This window comes from Lithobates pipiens, unplaced genomic scaffold, assembly GCF_037356315.1.
Source record: "Lithobates pipiens isolate NorthernLeopardFrog02 unplaced genomic scaffold, aLitPip1_a1.2 Scaffold_10, whole genome shotgun sequence".
NCBI classification, from domain to species: domain Eukaryota; kingdom Metazoa; phylum Chordata; class Amphibia; order Anura; family Ranidae; genus Lithobates; species Lithobates pipiens.
In genome coordinates this window covers 29,024,899-29,048,777 of record NW_027507686.1, presented here as the reverse complement: position 1 = coordinate 29,048,777, position 23,879 = coordinate 29,024,899, and the positions used below count along the sequence as shown (strand labels likewise).

At 44.0% G+C, this 23,879-nt stretch overlaps 1 protein-coding gene across 1 annotated transcript in view; it reads right to left on the bottom strand.

Annotated features, from left to right (window-relative positions):
• JPH3 (junctophilin 3) overlaps positions 1 to 23,879 on the bottom strand; it is a 162,359-nt gene that overhangs the window by 65,711 nt on the left and 72,769 nt on the right. Inside the window, exon 2 of the mRNA XM_077453355.1 lies at positions 14,294 to 15,071. Coding sequence (XP_077309481.1) covers positions 14,294 to 15,071 — 778 coding nt within the window. The remainder of the gene's footprint in view (positions 1 to 14,293; positions 15,072 to 23,879) is intronic.

The window sequence follows — 23,879 nt, the reverse complement described above, 5'->3', positions numbered from 1 at the left end:
GACCACAAAACTTGTGGGTGACCCAACCATAAAGAAACTTAAAGTGGAGGGTCACTCAAAAAAAAAAAAAATTGCCTAAAAATAATCCTAAAAAATAGGAGGAAAAAAAAAATATTTTTTTTTTACTTACCAGAAATGCCTGTTGCTAGGCAGATAGTCCTAATCTGCCTCTTCCTATTCCGTGGTGATCTTTGGTCTTCTCCTCCTCGCGTCGTCTTCTAGTGAATGGGGCGCGGTGTGTTCTGGGAACTGTGTGTGTCCCAGAACACAGCGCGCCCCATTCACAAAGCGCTGCGCGAGTCGCGCATGCGCAGTAGGAAATGGGCAGTGAAGCTGCAAGGCTCCACTGCCTGTTTCCCTTAGTCGGAATGGTGGCACCAGGACCCGAGAGCCGAGGGATGGTCGGCCTCGGGCGACCGACATCGTGGGCACCCTGGACAGGTAAGTGTGCTTATTAAAAGTGTTTGTAGCTGCTGACTTTAAATTATTTTTTTTCCCTGCTGGCTCTCCCCTTTAAGTCCCACGAACCTTCTCCCACGACCCGCTAAAGCAACCTATAGATTGATCAATGACTCTATTCCCAAATTCCCACACTTGATGTGGATGGGGAAATCCTCCCTGCTGAGGTATTGTATTCTGACAGCGGGAAGACTTCCCCTCCATCAGAATACACTGATCTGTGCTGCCAGCTATAGCCTGCAGTGTTGATCGAGTGGGAAAATCCGACATGCTGGTTGAGCAGAAGTGGATCTGTAGATTGAATTCTGTACAACCAACCTGCCCATACATGGATAGAAATTTGTCTGGTTCATGGTGAACCAGCTGAATGTCTACCCACCAGGGATCTTAGTCTCTGCAGGTATATATAATCATTATAGTCTCCACACATTCTTATTAATATTATTATACAGGATTTATATAGTGCCAACATTTTGCACAGCACTTTACAACATGAGGGCAGACAATACAGTTACAATACAATTAAATTCAGGAGGAAGCAGAAAGCCCTGCTCCTTAGAGCTTACAATCTAAAAGGGATCTACCTCCCTACATTGCCATCATTATGGTAACAAAGTAAATAACCTTTGAAAGTATATCAGACTTTATAGGTGCCAAGCATACAAAAAGATCTAACAAACTAAAATATGAAAAGAAAAATATTTGAATTATTATTATTTTTATTAATGTACAGTAAATACATTTTAAAATCACAAGAGAACATAAAAAAAGGGTTCATTTTGTTATACAGACTGGTCAGGGCAAAATAGCAAAATAATAAAATTTTATAACATTCATAGCAATATGCAGGACCTTTCTATGATATATGTTTGTATAAAATTTGTGTATTTTTGTATAAGATTTGAATAACATTTGTATAATTTTGTAAAACATTTTGTATAATATATTTTTGTTTAACATTTGTATTGTTATGTATTATATTACTATAATATCATTTTGTAGAAAATTTGTATATGACTTTGTATAACATTTTATAATATTGTATACCATTTGTATAATACAGTATATTTTTGTTTAACATTTGTATCTTTATGTAAAACACTTCTATAATATTTTGTAGAATTGTATCATTTTGTAGAACATTTGTATAATATAATTTTGTAGAACATTTGTTTTATTTTGTAGAAATTTTGTATCATTTTGTAGAACATTTGTATCATTTTACAGATTATTTCTATATTTTAATTTTGTATAACAATCTATACAGAAAAATGAACCTTGTCATATGTTTTATGCAGTTTACAAACATATTAATATAAACAAAAAAGATTGAAATAATATTTTATTAGATCAATCTTTCTGCTTGGCTCCTGAAGAATGCCATATATATTTATTTATTACCGGTATTTATACTTTCAAGGTTATCGACTTCATTATTTGGAGGGATTTGGTATTTAGATGACCCACCAACCCCAAATGTTTAATACTATTATAAGAGTAACAGGTTTTATTTTTGGATGACGCCACTGTGGGCCCAGGCGGTGCCATTGCATGCTTCCTAGGATGAGCTGCAGTCCCATAATACGCAGCACGTTACACATGGCGTTTGGTAGCTGGATTTGCCTCCGGACTCATATTTTGCAGAGGAGAGACAAGAGATGCTTAGAAGCATCATTTAGTGCACAGAAGTGGCTCTCGCTCCGAGATGCTGGAAAGTGACTCATAATGAGTAACAGCTATGGACAGACGCCATAAATGACGGGGCCTGCTGTATGGAGTGCCATGGCAGAGAGGAGCCATCTGGACAGGGAACCAGGCTGTCCTCAGCATGATTCATACCAAGCCTCCGACTCTGCCATGGCAATAATGCACGACAAATGTGTGTATATACAGTATATATATATATATATATATATATATATATATATATATATATATATATATATATATATATATATATATATAGCCACTAGAAGAAATCATGGGTACAGCCTGCCTGACAGGCCCCCCCGGGTACATCTCAGTCCTGCCCACTACCCCACAGTCCCCACTATCCTGCTCTCCATAACCCCTGCATACCCCCTTCTCCTTACTCTACACCTCCTGTACCCGCCACTACCCAACACTGCATCATTCCACACTCCACCATCCCCAATTATCAGCACCCACACTCTACATCCCCTAATAGCCCACACTCTGTACCCCCTGAATCCCCCATTACCTCACATCCTGCATCCCCATTACTCCACACTCTGTATCCCCTATATCTCCCAATACTCCTTATTCTGCACCCCCTATTACTCCACAATCTGCACCCCCTGTCTCCCACATTACCCCACATTCTGCACCCCTTGCCTCCTGCATCACCCTACTTTCCGCACACCTTGGATCACCCATTACCCCACATTTTGCACCCCTGCATCCCCCATTACCACACATTCTGCATCCTCTGGATCCCCAAATACCCCACATTTTCCACCTCCAGCACCCCCATTACCCATTATTCTGTACCCCTTGGATTCCATGTTACTCCACATTCTACACACCACATTGCCCCACATTCTGTACCCCTTGGATTCCATGTTACCCCACATTCTACACACCACATTACCCCACATTCTGCACCCCCTGAATCACACATTACACCACATTCTGTACCCCTTGCATCCCACATTACCCCACATTCTGCACCCCCCTTGACCCTACATTCTGCATTCCTGCATCCCACATTATCCAGCATTCTGTAGCCCCTGCATCCCACATTATCCAACATTCTGCAGCCCCTGCATCACACATTACCCCACATGCTGCAGCCCCTGCATCCATTACCCTAAATTTTGCACCCCTGGATCCCCCATTACATATTACTTTGCACCAATGCATCCTTCAATACACCACATTTTTCACCCCCTGCTTCCAAGGAAGAGTTTAAACCCCCTTGGAAGCTGCTCCGGTGTATACAGCTTTCTTCTCTGTGTGCAACCTTGCAGAGCAGATTCCAATTTACCTCTCTTGTTTACACTTTGATATTTTTACATGTCAAACTCAGATACCTGCTACACATCAATTGTGTCTATTATAGACCACATGACTTGTATATATATATATATATATATATATATATATATATATATATATTGTTTTCGTATTCATATATATGAGATTTGAAACTTTGTCTTCTTGGATGTCTATTTAGTGTTGTGAGGTGTCCCTATACCCTGAACCACAGATTTACCAGCACCTACCCCGTATTTGTCCTGAGGAAGCTAATAATTCAGTGAAACGTGTCAAGTTTTCGGAGGCGTTACTGGATCAATTCTCTTTATTGGACATATTACAAAGTCAATCTTTATACTTCTGATTCAGCCCTCTGTAACTGCACTATTGGGTAACTGGTAACTGTGTCTATACAGGGTGTTGTTTGTATGTCTTTATATGTTTTTTAATCATATTGTAATAAAATTTATACTTTTTTTTAATGATCTTTCCTCTCATTATGTGCCCACAAAGTCGACCAATTTTTTGAGTTTCTCAATTCTTATATACATATTTTGGATGTTGGTATGGTGAGGATCTTCCCTTCCTAATAATGATTATAAAATTAAAATTAAACTTTAATTCCTGAAAAAATTGAAAGTGAAAGTAAAAGAAAATTCCAAATTTTGGGTTGTCCTTAGAACAGTACTAGAGGGGAAATCTTTCAAGAGATTCCTTTAATTTTCCAGGATTTCCACTCACTTCCTGTTGTGGCAATGGGATAGGAAGTGAAGGGAAATCTCCCCGATGGGACACAGATGTCAAAACAAAAACTGAAGGAGGTTAAAACCCTCCCTTACTTATCTTAATGGTAATCCTAACACATACCTGCTGCAAATTAATGGTGACCTTAACATTAACCGTTATCTTAATGGTATTCCTCAGTTGCACCTCAATATTAACCGTTACACTAACCTTCACCCTAACATTATTCCTAAAACTAACCTTCACCCTAACATTATTCCTAAAACTAACCTTCACCTTAACAGCAACCCTGACGCTAACGTCCTTTTTAACAATGCCCTAACAGTAATCCTAACACAAGCTTTTACCTTAACCATTATCCTGATGCCAATCCTATATTCACCTTGCTGGTAACAATAACCTCACTGTAATAGTAAACCTAACACTTAATGCAGCTCAATGCTAACCCTAACCCTAACCTTAATACTAACCAGTGGTGGCCTGACCTTTAGGGGCACACAGGCGCAGCCCCTCCTATCCATGCATCTGGGCCCCCTAAACTACATATAGGGTTCCGGACCATGGATTCCAATGTGGGGGGGGGGGGCTGATTTATTGAAGCACGTGGTGACAGCTGGAAGCACTAAATCTCCTCCCCGCCAATCAGGAATCGGGTCGTGAGACCTGTTTCCAGATTGCCCAAAACGTCAGGCGATCCTATTGGATGCCTAGCGCTTAGGAGAAAGGCAGTGGAGACATAGGGCGGAAGCCGTTGGAGGAGGGAACACCGGAGCCACTGCTGGCAGTGCGTCCTTCTTTTCTTTTTCCATTCTCACAGCACTGTCAGGATCACCCCAGTCCTAGAGGGCAGCAAGGCATCTATGAGATTTTCCACGATTCCATCAGGCACCTGTGACACTACACAGTCAGCTGACTCTAGTGCAGGAGTGTGTTGTTCAATCCTATTTCCAACCCTGATCTTGTCAGGAACCCTAAAACTGGCCATAGATGACTCGCTTTTTGTTTTTTGATCAGCCAGAGAGCAGAATGAAAGAATAAATGGATTCCTCCACCCACACAAGCATTGGGACATTGTATACTAACAGCAGGGACTCTATGATGTCACAATACACTTCTCCTTACCAAAAATCCTAACACTAACCTTTACATTCCCAGTAATCCTAACACCGACCTTCGCTTTACCAATAATCCTAACACTAACCTTTACCTTCGCAGTAATCCTAGCACTAACCTTCTCCTTACCAATAATCCTAACACTAATCTTTACCTTCCCAGTAATCCAAACACTAAACTTCACCTTACCATGAATCCTAACATGAACCTTCACCTTACCAGTAATTCGAACACTAACCTTTACCTTACCAGTTATCCTAACATCACCTTTCTCCTTACCAGTAACCCTAACACTAACCTTCACTTTACCAATAATTCTAACACTAACCTTCTCCTTACCAATAATCCTTAGGTTAACCTTCACCTTACCAGTAATTCTAACACTAACCTTCTCCTTATCAGTAATCCTAACACTACCTTTCTGCTTACCAGTAAGCCTAACACTAACCTTCACCTTACCATGAATCCTTAAGGTTAACCTTCACCTTACCAGTAATTTGCTCATTAACCTTCTCCTTATCAGAAATCCTAACACTAAAGCTCACCATGACAGCAGCATCCACACTAACTGTAATCTTAACAGTAGTGGTAATACGAACATTCAGCTTAACCTGAACCTTAATGGTAACCCTAACATCGATTCTCACCTTAATGGTACCCCAACAGTAACAAGAATCTTAATGGTAACCCTAAGGCTGCGTACACACGGGCGGATTGTCTGGCCAACTAAGTTCGTCAGACAATCCGACAGACAGTCCGTCCTACTTTCGAATGAACGGACTTGACCACACACGATGAACAGACAGTCCGCCGAAAGCTTGCGCGATGACGTGTACGGCACGTACGACGGGACTAGAAATTCGACGTCCAATACACTGCAATGCAACCTTCGGCCGTGTAAATCCTTTCTGAGCATGCGCCATACTTAGTCCGTCGAACTAGCCTACTCACGAGCGGACTGTCCGCTGAAACCAAGTTTGGACGGACAATATTACGGAAATTCCGAAAGACTTAGTCCGCCAGACTGTCCGCTGAAAAAGTCAGCTGAAGCCCACACACGAGCGGATTGTCCGCTGAAACACGTTTCAGCGGACTAAGTTGGACAGACAATCCTCTCGTGTGTACGCGGCTTCAGCTGACTTTTTCAGCGGACAGTCTGGCGGACTAAGTCTTTCGGAATTTCTGTAATTTTGTCCGTCCAAGTCTGTTCATTCAAAAGTTGGAGGGACTGTCTGTCGGATTGTCTGACGAACTTAGTTGGGCAGACAATCCGCCCGTGTGTACGCGGCCTTAGAGTAATTCTTACTTCAATGGTAACCCTAAAGCCACGTACACACGGGCGGACTGTATGGCCTACTTAGTCCGTCATACAATCCGACGGACAGTCCGTCATACTTTCGAATGAACGGACTTGACCACACACGGATGCACAAACAGTCTGTCGAAAGCTTGCGCGATGACGTGTACAGCACGTACGACGGGACTAGAAATAGGAAGTCCAATACACAGCAATGCACCCTTCCACCGTGTAAATCCTTTCTGAGCATGCGCCATTCTTAGTCCGTCGAACTAGCCTACTGACGAGCGGATTTTCCGCTGAAACCAAAGTATGACGGACAGAATTTCGAAAAATCCGAAATACTTAGTACGCCAGACTGCACGCTGAAAAAGTCAGCTGAAGCCCACACACGAGCGGACTGTCCGCTGAAATGTGTTTAGACGGACTAAGTAGGCCATACACTCCGCCCGTGTGTACGCGGCAAAAAACGTACCTGAGTCTTAGGCCGCGTACACACGCGGGGACTGTTCGCTCAACTTTGTTCGTCAAACAGTTTCAGCGGACAGTCCGCTCAAAATTAGCATGGACGGACTTGCCCACACACGACGAACGAACAGTTTGCTGAAACCGTGCGCGATGACGTGAACGGCACGTACGACGGGACTAGAAAACGACGTCCTATACACTGCAATGCAACCTTCGGCGTGTAAATTCTTTATGAGCATGCGCGAGACTTAGTTTGACGAACAAGCCTACACACGGGCGGACTGTCCGCTCAAACCAAGTTTCAGCGGACAGTTTTTCGGAATTTCCGAAAAACTTTGTTCGTCAGACTGTCCGCTGAAACTGTCCGCTGAAGCCCACACACGAGCGGACTGTCCGCCGAAACACTGTTCAGCGGACAAAGCTGAGCGAACAGTCCCCGCGTGTGTACGCGTCCTCAACAGTAATACTAACTTAATATTAATCCTAACATTAACCTATCCTAACCATAATTCTAATGCCAATCCTCACCTTCCCAGGAACCCTAACGCTAACCAGGCTGGTAACCCTAACCTTCACCTTAATAATAATTCTAACACTAATCCTCACCTTAATGGTAACCCCAACATTAACTCTGACCCTAAAGTAACTGCCTGAAACCTATAGACAATATAAGATGTCTGGCTGGAGTTCTGCTTTAACCATTAGATGTGTGCTCACTATTTCCCTGATAGCTGATGAGAGGACATTCAGCTCTCGCTCACATTGGAGCGATTTGTCATGCGTTTTGACAGGCACCTTATTGCCGCCAACAGCACTGTTCAAATGGGTGCAACGCCGACTTTGCAGTGCCCCGTCCATTCCAAAAAAAAATAGTTCCTGCACGACGTTTGGTGATTTCGGGTGCGACTTGCGTAGACATCTGTTCATGAAGCCGCACAGATGTCTTCCAAGTCGCACTGACATTGAGCGGCTTTGAAATCATACCATTTCAGATGAAGTCGCACGATTTCAAAGCCGCAGTCAATGTTCCAACTGGAACTTGAACTGCTAAGTGACGTGAGATCACAGCCAGATGGAATCATATTGTGTCCTCGATGCCCCACAGAAGCAGAAAGCTCTGTCATTACCTTGCATCACATGAGAATTATCATTCCTTCCAACAACATGTCAGACTCCGGTAATGTCTGATCACTTTTTCTGTCTCGTCTCTCTCCATAATCTCCTTTTTTAGTGTGCAAAGCATCACTCCGCACCGCTCTCTCTTTTTTTTATTGGCACATGATCTGTCTGGCTTTTAATGGGTGTCGTTGCACCTCCCCCTCCCCCCCACTTCTCATAGAGCCACTGCGATCACACAGGTGATGAATCGCTGGAGCCCAGCGCTGCACACACATGGCAGGTGGGCGGCAGCACAAAGCGATTCCCCCGTACGCTCCGTCACATCTGAGAGTCTGAAAAGGAAGACGACGGCACTGACTGCGCATCAAGGTGATCAGAGAGGGCGGACAGGTGAACACAACAGGCTTTAATGGATTAGGAAGGGAACTGGGTCAAGCAGAGGAATTCCTTCATTGTGACAGCTGCAGGTGCTCAGACACAACTTACCGTCCTGCGACTAGTGCGACTCCACATATACTCTATGTACTAAACACTCTATGGCTGTGCAATAAATAACCATTAAATCTGACCTCTGGCCTTCCCTTCAGTCTTCGCACAGTTGTAGCGGCTCCTCTCCTGGATTGAAATGGCTTACTCTGATTTCACTGCACACTGTGAGCTTCTCACAATGTGCATTAGAAGCTGCAGCAAGTCAGACAGAGCCCCCCCCCCCCCCTCATTTCCTGGCTGGAGGATGGCCAGCATCATCTATTCTTTTCATCCCTTTATTTCTCACCTCAACATCAACATAGTCCTCACCAGGGGCATTGCTAGGTCTACAAAAGTTCTGGGGCTAGAGCCCATAGCAGCATAGTAAAGAAAGTCATACGCTTGGGCGGGCATACACATGTCATATACAGTAATATATGTGTGTGTGTTTGTTTATGTCCCCAGAGAGCCCCCCCTTACATCAGGGTCCCCAGAGAGCCCCCCTACATTAGAGCCCTGAGAGAGCCTCTCCTTTGCACCAGGGTCCCCAGAGAGCCCCCACTTACATCAGGGTCCCCAGAGAGCCTCCCCTTTGCACCAGGGTCCCCAGAGAGACCCCACCTACATCAGGGTTCCCAGAGAGCCCCCCTTACATTAGGGTCCCCAGAGAGACTTCCCTTTAAATCAGGGTCCCAAGAGAGCCTCCCCCTTAAAATCAGAGTCATTAGAAAGCATCCCCCTTGCTTCAGGGTCCCCAGAGATCTCCCCTACATCAGAGTCCCCAGAGAGCCTCCCCTTTGCACCAGGGTCCCCAGAGAGCCCCCACTTAAACCAGGGTCCCCAGAGAGCCCCCACTTACATCAGGGTCCCCAGAGAGCCACACTTACATCAGGGTTCCCAGAGAGCCCCCTTTACATCAGGGTCCCCAGAGAGCCTCCCCTTTAAATCAGGGTCCCCAGAGAGCCTCCCCCATAAAATCAGGATCACCAGAGAGCCTTCCCTCCCCTTGGGGACCCCTGCAGAGACTCAGAGCTATGGGCCCTAGATTCGGGGCTATAGCCCTAAAGTCCACCCCCTAGCGACGCCACTGGTCCTCACATTAACCGCTTGCTGACCAGCCGCCACAGTTCTACTGCAGCAGGTTGGCTTCGCTGCGCGAAATCATGTTAATGTATGTAATCTCGCGAGGTCCGGATAGCAGGTGTGTGCCTGCTGTGAGTCAGGCCGCGGGTCATCAAGTCCGCGGGCATACCCGCAATCGTCTCGCGGAGAGGAAGAATGGGAAAATACTAATGTAAACAAGCATTTCCCCGTTCTGCCTAATGACTGTGATCGGGAGCTGTGATCAGTGTCGTGTCACACACAGCCCCTCCCCCCACAGTTATCACAGTTAGAATCACTCCCTAGGACACACTTAACCCCTACAGCACCACCTAGGGGTTAACCCCTTTACTGTCGGTCCATTTACACAGTAATCAATGCATTTTTAATCGCACTGATCGCTGTATAAATGTGAATGGTCCCAAAACAGCGCTAGCGGGGTGCTTTTAAACCCCGGTAGTGGCCGAAGAATAACCACCCCTGTGTTGCGGCGCTTCAGAAGTGCTGCCTATTCATTCCAATGGGCAGGGGCAGTGTAGGAGCGGTGTATACACCGCTCCTACACCGCCCCAAAGATGCTGCTTGCAGGACTCTTTTTCCCATCCTGCAAGCGCACCACCCCAGTATGAAAGCACTTTGGCTTTCACACTGGGAGGCATGAGAGGCAGTTTTCAGGCGTTTTACAGGCTAAAGCGCTCGAAAACTGCCTCAGGCTGCTTTCACACTACAGCGTTTTGAATCGCGGGATTTGACAGCGCCGAGGTGTGAATGATAAAACGCCAAACTCGGATTTGAGATGCCATTTATTTAAATGACACCTCAAATCGTGGTGCGGTTCTGCTGCGATTGTCACGCGAAACATGCTGCAATCGCACCAAACCCACATCTTGGGACGCATGTCTCCCAAAAGTAGTTAAGTAGCTACTCTGGGGCGACATGTGTCCCGCACCGTGATTTGAGGTGTCATTCAAATGAATGGCATCTCAAATTCGAGTTCCGCGTTTTGTCATTCACAAAACGCTGTCGTGTGAATGCAGCCTCAGCGTGAAAGGGGTCTAAAGTATAACTAAGGCCGCCCTCACACTGCCGCGACTTGAAAGTCACGTGATTTTGCTGCACAGTCACGGCCGCGATTTTGATGCGATTTCAGGGAATGCCTGTGTAAACGTGAGGTCTATGGACCTCAACTTGCATCAAAGCCGAACTAAAGTAGTACAGGAACTACTTTGAAGTCGGTGCGACTTGAAGTAGCACAGATATGAGTGGTGCTCATTGGAAATCATTAGGGTACGACTTGCCGTGTGACTTTGCAGTCCCAAGTCGCACAAGTGTGAAAGGAGCCTATAGGCAAAGCTTTTTATTTTTTCTATTGGATGGAGTGGAGCGGGATTAGACCCCCGCCATCAAGTTTTTATTGCTGTCTGTGCCTCAGTTAGGGAGATTCATCCTCTCTGTTTGTCCTATTTACCATTATCATTGAAAAGTGAAAGTAAAAGAAAATCCCACATTTTGGGTCGTTGCCAGAAAAGTAATAGAGGGGAACACTAATTCTGGTGACCTGGGGGGTCCCCAAGGAATTCCCTTAATTTGCAGAGATTTCCACTCACTTCCTGTTTGGCTATGAGACAGGAAGTGAAGGGAAATCTCTGCAACGGGACACAGGTGGCAAAAGAAAATCTGACAGGGGTTATAACCCTCCCTCACTCTATCCAAAATGTTCTACTTTAACCGTAACTATAACAGTAATTCCCACCTTAAAAGTAACCTGAACCTGTTTTCTTTAAAAATAACAAACGTGTTATACTTACATTCAGCCACACAGAGCCACGGCCCGGCCCCACCCCCTCTCTCTCCTCATTGGTTCACTGACTTTGAATGGCGCTGCACTGCCATCTCAACCAATAAGGAGGGAGTGTCCCTGCCAGCCGAGACTCTCCTGTGGCATCGTTGGATCAAGATGGGCTCAGGTAAGTTTTAGGGGGGCTAAAAGGGGGATGCTGTACACAGAAGGTTTTTTATATTAATGCATAGAATGCATTACGATAAAAAAACTTTCTGCCTTTACAACCATTTTAATGGTAACCTTAACACCAATTCTACCCTTAACCAATTGCCTACTGGGCACTTTTACTCCCTTCCTGCCCAGGCCAATATTCAGCTTTCAGCACTGTCACACTTTGAATGACAATTGCGCTGTAATAAAACACTGTACCCATATGAATTGTTTTTTTTTTTTTTCATAAAAATAGGACTCCCTTTTGGTGGTATTTAATCACCACTGGGTTTTTTTTTTTTTTGTTAAATAAACAAATTAATACCAAAAAAACAAACAAAAAAAAACCTTTACGTAGTTTGTTATAAAACTTTGCAAACAGGCAATTTTTCTTCTTCACTGATGTGCGCTGATAAGGCTGCACTGGTGGGTGGCACTGTTGAGGTGGCACTGATAGGTAGCACTGGTGGGCACAGATAGGCACTGTTGGAACTGCACTAATAATCAGGACACTAATAATCAGTGTACATGTTCCTTTTAGAGAAGTGTCTTCCGAACACTGCTATCACAGGTCACGCCACCCACACGATCAGGGGACACTGCCGTGCCATATGACGGCATCCCAGAACTAGCCGGCCGCACTGTAGCTGTCACGAGAGCCTTGCCTCTCCAGGGTATGTACTAGGGAGGGAGGGGCTGAGCTCTCCCTCTGACACATGCCGGGCGGTCACGTGACCTCCCTCTGTATTATATACATCCGAGGGAGAGAGCAACGGCGGTCATGTGACCACTGATGGGGAAGAACGTATAAGGTATTTAGAAGATAAATGTTGAAAAAACGGCACATGATATATACTACATGTTCCACTACCAGTGGGGCTGGCAGTGCTTGTGAACAGTAATGTTTGCACTGCTCAGAGCGGTGCTACAAGGGGAGGGGAGAGGGGGGCTCACACACAGACTATCTGACAGGCAGGGTGAGGAGGACACAGAAGACACAGGAGAGCAGAGAGCAGGCTGCAGATGATGAAGGCACATAAGCTGACCGCGTTGTCAGGGCTCAGCAGCCATGATTAACCGTGGTCAGTTTACGGGGGGGGGGGGGGGGTTGTATAGCCAGGCAAAATCAGCCAGGTATTTCAGGTGATACAGGGGGCCAAATTACACAACACAAGCACTGTTCTGCATAACATGCTTTAAAGGGACAGAATCCTTTTTTTTTAGGGTAACAAATGCTTTAACTGAACCCCTGATGAAGGAGTTTTTCTTTATCCTCAAAATGCATTAGCTGTCTTTTTAAATATAGCTAATAAATTAACTTGGACTCCTTTATTCTTTGGTCTGGCTCGCTTTAAAATTAGTAGTGCATATTTTTTTTCTGGTAACCTGCTGGGGTACTCACTGGAGGGTAGCCTTGTCTGTTGTGAGCCAGTGAGATATTTGAATGTTTTCGTCCTCTCACTAATCGGTACGAACTCACATCAGAGTCTAAGCGCCTATTGGATATTTTTTTACCCTAAACTTTAATAGTAACCTTAACACCAACCTGGACCTTAATGGTAACCCTAACCTTAATACTAGTTCTCACCCTAATGGTACCCCCTCATCCTAACCTACACCACAACAGAAACCCTAACACTAACCCTCACCTTATCAGTAATCCTAACACTAATCCTTACCCCAACAGTATCCCTATTGCCGCGTACACACGAGCGGACTTTTCAACATCCAAAGTCCGACGGACTGAGTCCGTCGGACTATTCGATCGTGTGTGGGCTGCAACGGACTTTTGACTCGCCAAAGTCCGAAGGACTTTAGAATATGGAGCATGCTTCAAATTTTTCCGAAGGAACTCCGCCGGACCCGGTCCCTTCGAAAAATTCGCTCATGTGTATGCTACTCCGACGGACTAAAACCGACGCTAGGGCAGCTATTGGCTACTGGCTATGAACTTCCTTATTCGAATCCAGTCGTACGTCATCACGTTCGAATCCGTCAGAGTTTAGTGTGATCGTGTGTGGCCAAGTCCGCTCAGCCGAAAAGTCTGTCAGAACTCCGTCGGAATTCCAGCAGAACTCCGACGGAACTCCTTCGGAAGTCTGTCGGACTTAAGTCCTCTCGTGTGTACGGGGCTTAACACTAACCCTCTCCTCATTGGCAATCCTAATACTAAAAGTCACCTTAATAGTAATACTTGCATTGAACCTCACCATAATGGAAATCTTAACAATAAGCCTGATTTTAATGGTAACCCTTAACTGCAGTCCTAACACTAACCCACACCTTGCCCTTAACACTAACACTAAAACTCTACTTACACATTTCCCGACATTCCTGATTATATGCCACTGTAAAGCAGGCCACACCCCTGGTCCAATATAATTCCAACCAAAACATATTAAATCATGCCTTAACCCCACCTATTTCGGGGGAAAGCTCCACCCCTTCAGCTGTCCCACAAACTCGGGTAATGTTGGCAACCATGTATCTCTTCCCTCCAAGAATGCACATGCACAAGAACCCCGCCTCCTCACCTTGATGCCGCAATCTCCGACTTCTGCTTGGCAATGTTGCTCGCCCTCTCGGCCTGCTCCACGGCCCGGTCCACCTTCTCCCGGATCTTGCTTGCCCGGAGCGGGATCAGGTTCTTCCTCTTTCCGCTCACCAGGACATTCTGCTTGTACTTTCCCTCCTCCTTGGTACCGTCCGGAAAGGTCATGCAACCGTAGCCGTGCCGCTTGTTGTTGGCCCACTCTCCCTCGTACTTCAACCCATCGGAGCGCTGGCTCACCCCAAAGCCAGAGCGCTTATCGTGTTTCCACTCGCCCATATAGGCCTCGGTGGTGGTGGCATCGATGTCGTCCTCAATGACCGACAGCTCCGTCTCGCCTTCGCCTAGGCTGATGGTGGAGTTGATGTCGCTAGCGGTGGAGCTGACGGTGCTCATGCCGGCCTCGCTGCGGAAGGAGCTTTGCTTGCTCCGCTGACTGGCCAATGAGCTCTTTGACTCCGACTTGCGCAACTTCAGTCCGCTGAGGATGGACCTCCGGAAGATGCCCTTCTTCTTGTTCTTTAACATCTCCGCGTCGCTGTGCGCCATCAACACAAACCCTCCCCTGGACACGGCGGGGCTGCCGGCCACCCCACATGAGGCGTCCGGGTGCATGGCCGTGCCATTGGTATGCTCGCTACGGAGCGAGTTTATAGAGGTCCTAAGAGGGGATCTGATAACTGCAGCCATCCCATAGGGAACGCTTTGGCGCACTCCGAACCCTTGTCGTATTCCCGCGGCCCACTGGCCTTGATAGGTACCTGGAAGAGACAAAAATAGAGGACAGCGTTAACAAAAACTGTAATGGACCACCTTATTCAAAATGTCTGAAATAACAACTGTCCGAGGTGCCCTATAGACATCAATCACCTGTCATCACCATAAAAGTGCTGGGACAGCTGTGACAATACAATGACCATTATAGCACCTTGGGTCCTCCTAATCTCAATCATTTTCAACACTTTCTGGTAGTGTCAAGAGCCCTCCCACTTCCTGCAATCTCCTATTGGCTAATAACTACACTGTTTCCCCGAAAATAAAACCTAGCGTGGTTGTCGGCGATGGCTGCAATTTAAGCCCTACCCCCCAAATAAGTCCTACCCCATTTCTCTGAAAATAAGCCCTACCCTGAAAAGAAGACCTACAAGGACTTTAACAAGGGCTTATATTGGGGGGCAGGGCTTATATTGCAGCCATCACCGATAATCACGCTAGGTCTTATTTTCGGGGAAACAGAGTATGATCAGTGGACTTATTTCCAATGGGAGGGGAAGCTCAAGATACTACCAGTAAAAAGCTGAAGCTGATTGGCTGGGGATTTGGGGCCCCCACATTTGTCATCTACAAGCCTTGCACTGCTGCAGCCCATTTAGTACCTATGTGGAAATGACCGGTCTTCTTTAAAGAAAGTGACAGCTGAAAGAATGAAAGATCGAATCCGAATGGCTGAAAAGCACTGATAATTGAAAACGTATTCTCTGTAAAGGAACAAAGACAAACGTCAACTATGAAACTACTCGGTGATATTTCTTTGTTATATTTGTGTACAGAGACTTCATAGAAAAAAACATTCCAAGATTCCAGCTGAGACAATTACCAGAGAAAACACAATTCACCTTTCCCATAATGCCCCACTACGGAGTTGTAATTTATATGTTGTTATGTATAGGATAGATAGATAGATAGATAGATAGATAGATAGATAGATAGATAGATAGATAGATAGATAGATAGATAGATAGATAGATAGAATTGATAATAAATAAATAATGATATATTATTTATTATTAAAATATATTATTTATTATTAAAAAATATTAAATTGTTTGTTAACCCCAAAAAAAAAAAATGCAGATCCTGGTCCCTTAAAGCAGATTAAACAGCACGGTGCTTGTGCTGTGTAATCTGCCCCCGTCTGTAAAAAAAAAAAAAACCTCCCTGAACCTGCTACTTCCTGTATCCCCTCTCTGTACTGACCATGAAAATCAGAAGTTCTGAGCCCTGACCACATTGCTCTCCTCTCTCCCTCCTCCTTGCCTGTCAGCTCCCTCTCTGTGTCTGCCCCGACTCCCGCCGCCGCTACTATTATTAAAAATGAAAAACCTACAATGGTCACTGCCAGCCCCTCTATTAGAGCCTGGCATATCACACTATGCAAGTCATTTTGAAAAATGAGCGTTGTAAATACCTATTTAGAGCTATCTTCACGTGACGCGGTCACATGACTTGCGGCCGCTTTGGAGCTCTGAGACAGGGCTTCTGCGGGAGATCTCCTCGACTGACGCCAGAGGGAGATTTCGGCCCTTTTCGCAGAAGCCATGTATCAGAGCTGTAAAGTGGCCACGAGTCACGTGACCGGCCTGAAGATAGTTTCTCAGCTGTCTCTTGGCAACTCGAAGTTTCAGCTACATCCATAAATGTTTTATAGGTCCGGAGACTGGCTAGGCCACTCCATGACCCTAAGGTGCTTCTTCTTGAGCCATTCCTTTGTGGCCTTGGCGATATATGTTTTGGGTCATTGTCATGCTGAAAGACCCATCCATGACCCATCTTCAGTGTTCTGGCTGAGGGAAGAAGGTTCTCATCCAAGATTTTACAATACATGGTCCCTCAATGCGGCAAAGTCGGCCTGTACCTTTAGCCACCTCCATGCTTTACTATAGGGATGGGGTTCTTAGGGTCATAGTCAGCATTTTTCTTCCTCCAAAAATGGGCAGTCCCCCTCCTCAAGAAGGCATATGTACAGTCATGCCAATGAACATCTAAGGCTCCGTTCGCACCTAGTCGCTGCTATTTTTCCTGCGTCTTTCTAGCAATTTTTCGGGTGTTTTTGCAGAGTTTTGTAGCGTTTTTGTACAGGCCTTTTCAAGATTAAAAGTTCACCAATGTAAAGGCAGTAAAACGCCTGTAATCTGCCAAAAAAGAAGATCCTGTACTTTTTTGAGCGACAGGCGTTTTGCTTCAGGCGACAGATCACTCAGATGTGAACAGGGGCCATTGAAATGAATGGGATTTTGCTTGTCGGGTGTTTTTAGAGCTGAGGCTTACAGCAGAAAAATGCCCAAAAACGCCTAGGTGTGAACGATTGTGAAATGATTCAGAGAATGATTGGGAGAAAGTGCTGTGGTCAGATGATACCAAAATTGAGCTCTTTGGCATTAACTTAAAGGGGTTGTAAAGTGAATTTTTTTTTTTTAAATAACAAACATGTTATACTTACCTCCACTGTGCAGCTCGTTTTGCACAGAGTGGCCCCGAACCTTCTCTTCTGGAATCCCTTGACGGCTGTCTCTGCTTCCTCCCGCAGATGCTTCTCACGTTCATGCGAGCTCCCTCGCATGGTGAGAAGCATCTGCGGGTGCGCTCCCGTGATACAACCGGCGGCTATAGCCGCTCGCTGTATCACACGGCCCCGCCCCCCGGCGCTCCGAGTCAGTGGATGTGATTGACAGCAGCGCGAGCCAATGGCTGCGCTGCTTTCCATCCATCCACTCCAGCCAATCAGCGGGCCAGGCTGAGCGGTGGAAAGGATGTCGGGGGACGAGCGCGGGACTTTCGAGGGGTGAGGCAAGTAAAATGGGGGGGGCTGGGGGCGTAGGCACTGTCAGATGTTTTTTCACCTTAATGCATAGAATGCATTAAGGTGAAAAAACATTTACCTTTACAACCCCTTTAACGTGCCGTGTTTGGAGGAAGAAAAATGCTGACTATGACCCTAAGAACACCATCCCTACAATCAAGCACGGAGGTGGAAACTCTTTTGTCCAAAGCATCTCTTTGCTGACATATTCCACTGAGCACCAAGATCTAAGACTAATGCCCCATACACGAGATCAGAAATTCTATCAGAAAAAACTTGGATGGTTATTCCGATGGAATTCCGCTTAAGCTTGGCTTGCATACACACGGTCACACAAAAGTTCTTGGAACTTTCGACCGTCAAGAACGAGGTGACGTACAACACTATGACGAGCCGAGAAAATGAAGTTCAATGCTTCCGAGCATGTGTTGAATTGTTTCCGAGCATGCGTGATTACATAAAGACCAACGCATTTTCGGTTAGGAACTTTTTCCGACTGAAAAATAGAGAACCTGCTCGCAATCTTTTGCTGCGTGGAATTCTGCCAGCAAAAGTCCGATGGAGCGTACACACTGTCGGAATTTCTGACCAAAAGCTCAAATCCGACTTTTGCTGGCTGAATATCTGAGGAGTATTAGTTTCCATATGATGTTTGGATGATTTCCCTCGTCTTTCTGATGCTGAGAAGTCACCATGGATGGAGCATATGAGATATAAGAGCCCCATTTAGACCCCCCGTAATAGGGGGTCAACACTCTCTGGTAAGCGTACATCCATACTTATGGTGGTGGTGTTTCTCACAAGGTGGAAAAGCTGAGTGGATAAGAACTTCTGCATCTGTTTACTAATGAGAAAGCATTCTAATGTCATATTGAAGACACATGGACCTAAATTATTTTGAATTTCTTTGATTAAATTTTTTTATATTATTATTTTTTTAATTCACTTTAGTTATTTAAGCGCAACACAATTGTTTCTACATACTTGTTGATGTGATTAGATCTCATGTTAGCGGTGCTGCTATTCACATAATATTGACTTTTGTATCTGACAAGCGCAGTTCTTTCTGTTTTTATATACATTAAATATTACATTTAATGGGCGCTTTTCTGTTCTCTTCATGATGAAAATGATAGACCCTTCATTTCTTTTGTATGTGGGCAAATTTACTAAATCTGCAGGGGATTAAATAATTATTTTCCCCACTGTAGTTGTAATAGAATACACTGTATAACTATATTCATTATGTATTATATTTAAATTATGTATAGAAAGAATGAATCAAAGATAGAATAGATAGGTAATTAGAGAGATAGATAGATAGATAGATAGATAGATAGATAGATAGATAGATAGATAGATAGATAGATAGATAGATAGATAGACAGAATTCATAATAGAAATAATAGATTATATATTATGTTTTCGCATAATGCCCGACTACATAGTTGTGATATATTGTATATTCATTATTTATTATATGTTATTATGTATAGGAAGAATACATCAAAGATAGATGTTGACAGGTACTAGCTAGATAAAGTAGATAGATAGATAGATAGATAGATAGATAGATAGATAGATAGATAGATAGATAGATAGATAGAATGCATTGATAATAGATAGATAATAATATATTATTTATTACATATTATATTTTATTATGTACAGAAAAGAAGATTAAAGATAGATTGGATAGACACATACTGAATAGATAGATAGATAGATAGATGGACAGATAATATGTAGATAGGTAGATAGGTAGATAGATAGATCGATAGATAGATAGATAGATAGATAGATAGATAGATAGATAGATAGATAGATAGATAGAATTCATAATATAAATAATAGATGATATATTAAGTTTTCTCATAATGCCCGACTACATAGTGGTAATATATTGTATATTCATTATGTATTATATGTTATTATGTATAGGAAGAATACATCAAATATAGATGTTGACAGGTACTAGCTAGATACAGTAGATAGATAGATAGATAGATAGATAGATAGATAGATAGATAGATAGATAGATAGATAGATAGATAGATAGATAGATAATATATTATTTATTACATATTATATTTTATTATGTATAGAAAAGAAGATTAAAGATAGATTGGATAGACACATACTGGGTAGATAGATAGATAGATAGATAGATAGATAGATAGACAGACAGACAGACAGACAGACAGACAGACAGACAGACAGACAGACAGACAGACAGATAGATAGATAGATAGATAGATAGATAGATAGATAGATAGATAGATAGAATTCATACTAGAAATAATACATGATATGTTAAGTTTTCTCATAATGCCCAACTACATAGTTGTAATATATTGTTCATTCAAAGATAGATGTTGACAGGTACTAGATAGATACAGTAGATAGATAGATAGATAGATAGATAGATAGATAGATAGATAGATAGATAGATAGATAGATAGATAGATAGATAGATAATATATTATTTATTACATATTATATTTTATTATGTATAGAAAAGAAGATTAAAGATAGATTGGATAGACACATACTGGGTAGATAGATAGATAGATAGATAGATAGATAGATAGATAGATAGATAGATAGATAACTATCATTGGACAATGGGCTACCAGCACGGCAGAAATTTTATCTTAGCAGTTGTTTAGCAAGGAAGAGGGGTTGCTTCCACGAAACACAGATGGTCAGTAGAGGAATAATAATTTGTGGAAACATGGAACAGCAAACTGTAAAAGTTACAGAAAAAATAAATAAAGACAAGAATAAATAATGAGCTCCCTAAATTTTCTCCAATAAAGTGACCCGTCCCCAGATAAGCCCCCCTTTAGCCGTACTTGTGCTACATCACAGATTGGATCTGTGGCACTGAGCCAGGAATATGTGAAGATTTGTTTCTATGGTAGATTCTCTCTATGACAGGTATGTGGTCTCAGGTGCCGAGGCAGCAGATGTTGCGGCAGCTCAGCCGGGGGGATGCATTATGTCAAAGCTGCGTCTAAGTAGCTCGGAGAGTTTGCGCTTGCGGCTGTTTGCACAAGCGGTTGAATTGCAAAGGCCCTGTTCTCATTTAATCGTCAAACTTGTCACCCAAGCTTAATGGTTCTGGCGCCATCGCTGGTTAACATGCCGTGATGAGTGCAGCAGAAGCTAGGTACTGACGATTGCTATGTACCCATTGATCAGTCATCAGATCATTCATATATATTTATATAAATGGTATTTTTTATTTCATTATGTAAAAGCCTCTCTTGTGTAGGCATCCAAATGTGCCCAGACTGCTTCTGGGTGCTGCCATCTTGGATGTGATGTCAGCAGACTCAGAACTGTCTCTCAAGTGATGCGCTCTAGCATGGGCGATCACATTTTTGACATATGGGAGCCCCTGACATCATAAAAGGGCCACATATGAAATTCAGTTAATATTCAGCATCAGAGACTGCAGACGTACAGTGCCTGGAAAAAGTATTCATACCCCTTGAAATTTTCTACATTTTGTCATGCTACAACCAAAAACGTAAATGTATTTTATTGGGATTTTATGCGATAGACCAACACAAAGTGGCACATAATTGTGAAGTGGAAAGAAAATGATAAATGGTTTTCAATTTTTTTTTGTGTCAATATTTTGTAGAACCACCTTTCTTTTTGGGGATGTCTCTACCAGCTTTGCACATCTAGAGAGTGACATTTTTGCCCATTCTTCTTTGCAAAATAGCTCAAGCTTGGTCAGATTGGAAGGAGAGCGTCTGTGAGCAGCAATTTTCAAGTCTTGCCACAGATTCTCAATTGGATTTAGGTCTGGACTTTGACTTTGCCATTCTAACACATGAATATGCTTTGGTCTAAACCATTCCATTGTAGCTCTGGCTGTATGTTTAGGGTCGTTGTCCTGCTGGAAGGTGAACCTCCGCACCAGTCTCAAGTCTTTTGCAGACTCTAATGCCACATACACACGGAATTTCGGCCAGCAAAAGACCGATGAGAGCTTTTCATCGGAAAATGTGACCGTGTGTTGCCGAATAAGGTTCATGGCCATTTTTATTTTTTTTGCATGATTTAGTGCACTGGCAACCCATTTCTTTTAGCAGGCTGCCTTAACGCAGTGCAGATGAATGGGAGAAAAATGAGCATCTACACGCATGTGTAACGAGATGTCGAGGTCTGAATGGGCCCTATTAGTCATATTCTATGTCTGATACGCTTGTGTTGGAAGTTGATCTGGATCCATCTCTCAGAAAAGCAGAGACCCCCTGAAGAGGATTTCCCGGCGTTGTCACAGTTCCCTTTCTACACCGCGCAGAGCTCACCGGGAGCCTGCCACAATGGCGGCCTCAGGAGATTCAATTCACTAGAGATAATAAAGAAAACACGCCAAACATCAAACACAACGTCAAAAAGGACGCCTGGCGCTGCATCATCAGTGGCATATCATGCGCTATCACTCGCCTGGATATCACTCTATTAATCATTCTTCTCCAAGCCGAAGGAAGTCTTTGTTGCCAGACAAAGGCGGAATCTCCGGGGAAACTTCATGGAGAAATAAAGAAAACATAAACCCGCAGAACGCAAAACGCGCAAAACAAATCCCTCATCCGCGCTCACAGTACATCAGAGGGTCCGCGGCCTCCGAATCTTCAGGGTTTGGATGACATTTACTTTAGTTGTCACTCTTTATATGTTTTTTAAATTATTTCTTTATGTCGGGTTTTGTACTATACATACAGTATGCAATTACTGTTTTACAAATAAAGGATTCCCAGAGTAGTGTGGGATAGCTAAAGGGGGCAGCATTGCAGAAGTAGCTTTGCCTTGAAGCTCGGTATTTCTGATTGAAACCTCCCACTGAGCTGTTTGATAAGAGTAGAGTCACTGAAATGATGACTCTAAGGCTGGGTTCACACATGTGCGGCCGTGGTTTCGGTGCGGCAGTCCGGTGTGTTTTTGTTCACCGGTTCCCGTACAATTCAGATGCAAATTTTTAACTGACATCGCATCTGAACCGGACCCAAAAACACACAGGACCTTTTTTGAAACCGCGCCGCGGCTGCATTGGAAGGCGATCACATTCACAAGTTATGCAAATTGGATGTGGTTAAAAACGCATCCAATTCGCATATATGTGAACCCAGCCTAAGGCTGCATTCACATCTGAGAATCAAGGGAATGTGAATCTTTCTGTGCGTTTTTTTTTTTTTTTTGCACATTGTCACGCTTTACAAAATGCATAGGGCAGCCTAATTATTTAAAGAGGACCTGCAAGCTGCTTCAGAATTCTTTTTTAAAGACAGCAGCTACAAATACCGCAGCTGCTAAGTTTTAATAATAGGACACTTACCTGTCCAGGGTTTCCGCGGTGTCCTCTCCCGAGCCGATTCTTCAATCGGCTTCGGGCGCAGGTGGCAGCATCTGTAGTAAGGAAAACAGAAAGTGAAGCTTTGCAGCCTTACAGCCTGTTTTCTACTGCGCATGCGCGAGTCGAGCTCCCATAAACTGCCATAACCCCGGTATCCTCTTGTTCGGCCAATGGTCCGCTTCAAGATAAAAGAGGTCTCTGCGGCGGATTCGCAGAGAGATCACTTTTATCAGCAGCGGGAGAGGGAAACCTTCCCCCTCCCGCCACACTCTGGTGCCCTCTGGTTACTGCAGCCGTTGACAGCGGCGTAAGCGATCGGATGTTGTGCCTTCCTTGGCATGGAGTCGAGTGAGGGGAAGATGGTCCCCACCCGTCTCCATGACATTGCAGGGCGGAAGTGACGTCAAAACGTCACTTCTGCCCATAGCTCTTAAAGGGACATTTTAAAAAAAATATTTAAATGATAATTTTTAAAAAATATATTTTATTGCATTTTAGTGAAAATATGAGATCTGAAGTCTTTTTGACCCCAGATATCATATTTAAAGCAGAGGTCCACCCTAAAGTGGACCTTCTGCTCATTGGAATCCTCCCCCCCTTCGGCGCCACAATTGG